The sequence below is a fragment of the Octodon degus genome, unplaced genomic scaffold (assembly GCF_000260255.1).
Source record: "Octodon degus isolate 3935 unplaced genomic scaffold, OctDeg1.0 scaffold00131, whole genome shotgun sequence".
Classification (NCBI taxonomy): domain Eukaryota; kingdom Metazoa; phylum Chordata; class Mammalia; order Rodentia; family Octodontidae; genus Octodon; species Octodon degus.
The window spans coordinates 5,122,229-5,126,879 of record NW_004524707.1 but is presented as its reverse complement, the minus strand read 5'-3'; the positions used below and the strand labels follow the sequence as shown (position 1 = coordinate 5,126,879).

General features: G+C 45.5%; 1 protein-coding gene across 1 annotated transcript in view; it reads left to right on the top strand.

The window, feature by feature from the left end:
• The first annotated feature begins 375 nt into the window (after positions 1 to 375).
• Irf6 (interferon regulatory factor 6) overlaps positions 376 to 4,651 on the top strand; it is a 16,202-nt gene continuing 11,926 nt past the window's right edge. Inside the window, exons 1-2 of the mRNA XM_023701185.1 lie at positions 376 to 804; positions 1,329 to 1,518. Coding sequence (XP_023556953.1) covers positions 1,345 to 1,518 — 174 coding nt within the window. The 5' untranslated portion in view covers positions 376 to 804; positions 1,329 to 1,344. The remainder of the gene's footprint in view (positions 805 to 1,328; positions 1,519 to 4,651) is intronic.

Sequence of the window (4,651 nt, the reverse complement as noted above, 5' to 3'; positions counted from 1 at the left end):
CATGTTAGGGGTCACCCTGAGCTGAGCTGCTTGAGTGGCAGCTTCAGCAGACTCAACTGGTCAGGTCTCAAAGCTGTGATTCAGGAGAGAATCTTTCTGGAGTGAAGGTAACTGCACTGTGGGATTTGAGTAGTCCATGGTGGTTTTCATGAAGAATAGACATCTGGTGAAAATGTTGAGCCTTGGTGTTCAGTGACTAACACAGTGCTTGGCATGTGGTAGTTAGAGAACAAATATTTGTCTGATGACTGTTAATTTTTCAGGCATCCATTTATCTCATCTTAGGTAAAAACAAAGCAAGAATACCAAAGAATCAAACCCAATATCACAGGCCAACAGTTCTGCAGCGCTTGCTTTCTCTTTCAGGTGTCCAGTCTGGGCAGGCCTTTGTTTCTGGCTGTGAGTACCAGCTCCTATCCACTGTTATCTGTTTTTCCTGTGTAGTTTTATAAGAATCAATTGCAGACTTTACCCGGGCTGGCGCCTGTAACCAATTGGTTCACCCAGCCAATGTGGGCTGATAAACAGGGGGCTGGCCCAGCCAGTAGGGCTTGACATTATGAATGTAGTAGGAACTCCAAGGTTAGATTATTACGGGCTTTTTGTACTTTACCAGACTCTGTAGCTGGCAAGCACTCCCAGAGCAATGGTCTCTACTTTTCTCCAGCCTTCTAGACCCTGGGTTCTGTGGATAACCAGCTGACACCCTTTTTCTTGGTGCAGAGTCTTCCGGTGGCCAGCAGGAAAGAAAGCAGATTCAGCCCATTTGTTCAGCTCCCGTGGACAAACTGCCTGCTTCCCCAGGTAAGCAAGGACTTTGTAACCTAGGACCTGTCACTCAGCTACTTCCCTTCTCGTGATGGTGTCCCTTCTTAAGGGAACATTCCCTCTCACTTTCATTGTTCTGGTTTGAAACAACTGCATGTTTCAGCTTCTCACCAGACACTTGCTATTTCTAGAACTCTTGCCTTCAGAAGAGACTGAAAGGGGCCCTCCCCTTCTCTTCCAAAGTCTTTACTACTTCAGGAAGGACCATTCCAGTGGGGATGACATCACCTTTTTATTTTCCTGCTTCAGGATTGAAATAGAAGAAATGTGATCTACCTGCATGATAAGTCTGATTTGGCTAGAGCATGAAGTATAAATGGCTTTGGAATAAGAATCAAAAGAACCTTTTAACCTCTTTTCTTTCCCACTTGGCAGGGTTTATTCCCATATTTAGTTTCTTTGCTGTAATCTAGTGAAACTGTAGCTCTAGCATACGGGAACAGTAGCTGGGAGAAGTTCCCAGTGGCTGGCCTAATTCTCTTTTTCTGCCTACTTTTCAGCCCCTGGCCCCAGACCATGGCCCTCCACCCCCGCAGAGTCCGGCTGAAGCCCTGGCTGGTAGCCCAGGTGGATAGTGGTCTCTACCCTGGGCTCATCTGGCTACACCGAGACTCCAAACGTTTCCAGATACCCTGGAAACATGCCACCCGGCATAGCCCCCAGCAGGAGGAGGAAAACACCATTTTTAAGGTAAATGACTTTCTACTATCTGAATTGAAATTTTCCCTGGTTTCCTCAGATCTTTCTGGGTTTGTTTGCTATGTCTGTTTTGGCACAGGGAATATATAGTAAATTCAAAACTCTGATGAAACAGAATGTGTAGGATGGAGCGCTCTGACTTAGTAGTCATTGTATAAAAATTCCTCTTCTTGGGACGTGCCTGTAATGTTTGATGCCCTTTATTCCTCCCAACTGATTGGAGATTCTCAGTTTGTGCCCCTGAGGATCTGATGTAGGGTCAGCTAAACTGCAAGTACTTGTATGTGGTTGTTGGCAGCCTATCAGGTTTGGCCCTGACTCCTCCTCTTCACACCTTCACTCAAGACTCTTGCCTTGAAGAGGGTGCTTGGCCTGGGGATGGCTATACAGCGTGGGGCAGAACCGTAGGGTGTAAGCAGGATCCTGACATAGCCTGAGAGAGGCTGTGGAGGGCCCATAGCAAGTTATTCTTATGATAGTAAAATATTTTGCCCTATTTGTAAACACTGCTTAAAAGTTAAAGGTATTTTAAGCATAGATTTTTAATTCTGTAAGTATGTTTTCTTTTCTGTTTTTCCTTGTCTCAATACTGGGCATTGAATCCAGGGTCTTTGTACCAATCTCATCCCTAGTCCTTTAAAAAATTACTTATTTCTTTCTTTCTTTTTTTTTTTTTTGTATGTGTTTCTCTCCTCTTTTATTAGTTTTTTAATTTTGTGACAGGGTCTTGCTAAGTTGCTTGTTTGCTCAGGTTGGGTTTAAACTTGTGATGCCTCCAACTCAACTTCTTAACTGCTAGAATTACAAGTATGTAGCACTATACTAACTCTTTTTTTGGCTTTCTTCCTCCCTTCTCTTTGTGGTATAGGCATTGAACTCAGGGCCTAAGACTTGCAAAGCCACCACTCTACCACTATGCTTCATCCCATGCCCAAATTATAATTATGTTTCACCTAGAAAAAAGCTCTGATTTGATAGTCATTTTGTTAGCTGTAAACAGACTTAATCTCATAAAATTTAAGTGAATTAAAGCTTGACTTCAAACAGAAGTAGAGGGGCAGTTGTTGAGGGAAGGAGTTCCATCCACATGGTTGCAATTTCAGGAGCTGCCTTCACTCCAGACCAGCCTTTCCCTGAGAGTCCCTTTCATCTTAGCAATAGCTTTATTTCATTTTTTGCAGCTCCAAGACACAGAAAACTGAACTTGTCCTTTTTTTCTCTGTCTATAAGCTGGAAGGGGTGTGTGTGATCCGGTCATGACTATGGGCCTCTCAAGATTGATTCTTTAGGTTCTTACTGCAACAAGACCAGAAAAGGGCTCAAGGAGTGACATGTAGCAGTTGTTCCACACCTGACTCGGCTATGTCAGGTGTGAAAAGCAGGGGCAGATGAACTTGACCTGTGGATACTTAGAAAAAATGCAAATGGACATTCTTCATTTAGGGATAAATAAGACATATTAAGGAAAATCTGTAACCCAATGTTTGGAGTTGGTGTTAAGCAGGTGAGGAGCCTTGGCCTAGAATGGGCTTCGCTGTTGCAGGGCCTGCTTGGTGATGCAGAGGAGGCAGGTTTCCTAAAAGCCCCACTCGTAAAAGGGCTTGCTTGGGACTTGAGGAAAGTTTCAGAGAGGCCACTTTGCTTTATCACCTTATCTGTTTGTAAAATGCAAGGGAGGGCCTCAGAGGGCCTCAGGAGGTCAGTAGAACAGTAAGAATGTTTTCACAGATCCAAGCTCTGATAGTTCCTGGCAAGATGGTTGAGGCACTAACAAGCAACTAGAGCTGATGCTCATGACCTCATTGAATTCTCACGGTAATCCTGTAAGAGAGGTATCACCCCCATGTTGTATGGGCAAAAACTTACTCCCAGAAGGGCTGCATGACTTTTCAAAAGTCACAGCCAGTAAATGGGGGGGGGGGGCTAGGATTATGTCTTTTCAGTCCCCTCCTACCTGCTTCTTGCCATTGTACTACCTATTGGGACTCTGACCAGGAGTTGGATCACATGGCCCCAAGTCCTGCCACCATGAACTACGTGTGTGGTCCTGGACAAGGATGTCACCCCTCCATCCTCCAGTTTCCCATTTAGTAAATGGGATGAAACCTGTCCTGCCTGCCTCCCAGAATTATGGTGAGAAGCAAGTGGCACCAGTATAAGAAAGGACTTGTAAAACACCATCAAAATGCAGAGATGAGTCCATTCTAGGAAGAGAAGTAAGGAACTGCACAATGAGCAGAGTCTCTGAAACAAGGCTTGGGTTGGGTATGAGCAAGTAACGTTCCTCAGTCATGATGGTTTGCCATATGGTACCTTGTAGGCATCCTTCCTTGAGCCTGAAGTTCTACCTATCCGGGTGGCCCTTCTGCTGCATCAGCCTGAGGACCTCAGCAGCATCTGAGTGGGCTGGGGAATGCTGTGGGGTGAGCAGGAAGCTGTGATCCTGTGGTCTTCTGGCTGCTCCACAGAGAAGCAGGATTCTGGGAACCACCAAAATTCTAAAACCTCTGCCAAAGTTTTCAGAGCCCAAGTTGACTGGCTGGGGCCAGAGGAAGCATGGACAGAGGATCAAAGCCCCCCACACACTAGGGGCCCATGGAGTTGGAACCCCCAGCAGGGAGGTAGATTCAGTGGCAGATGTTAGGCTCCCTCAGGCCTGCCAAGCCACGTAGGGTAGCATGACCTTGTCAGAATTCTTTCCATATCACACCGCACATGAAGGAGTCCCAGACTGAGGAGAAGGTAAGAGAGAGTGGGTCTGACCTAGAGGAGGTGGAGGACTAGATCAGCTCTGTGAATAATCTCCCTCATGACTCTGGGGCTCTACAGAGGGGAGAGATCTCAGAGGATAGGGCAGGAAGATGGAATTTCAGCTTGAGGAAAGTGTCTGGACAGAACCAGAGATAGGAGGTTGGGTCTGGACTAGTGGCGTGCTTTGTCAAATTTTTTTTTTAAAAAAAAAATAGTATGTACTTCCTGTCTTGAGTTTTTTCTGGTCAAATCTACTTTTTCTCTATTTAATGTGTCACACTCCAGAGAGTGCTTCATGATCAGAGAGTGTGTTAATAACCAGTGAGGGTTGGTATCCTGTGGGTAGAAACACGCAAGGCATGATCCAAAGATA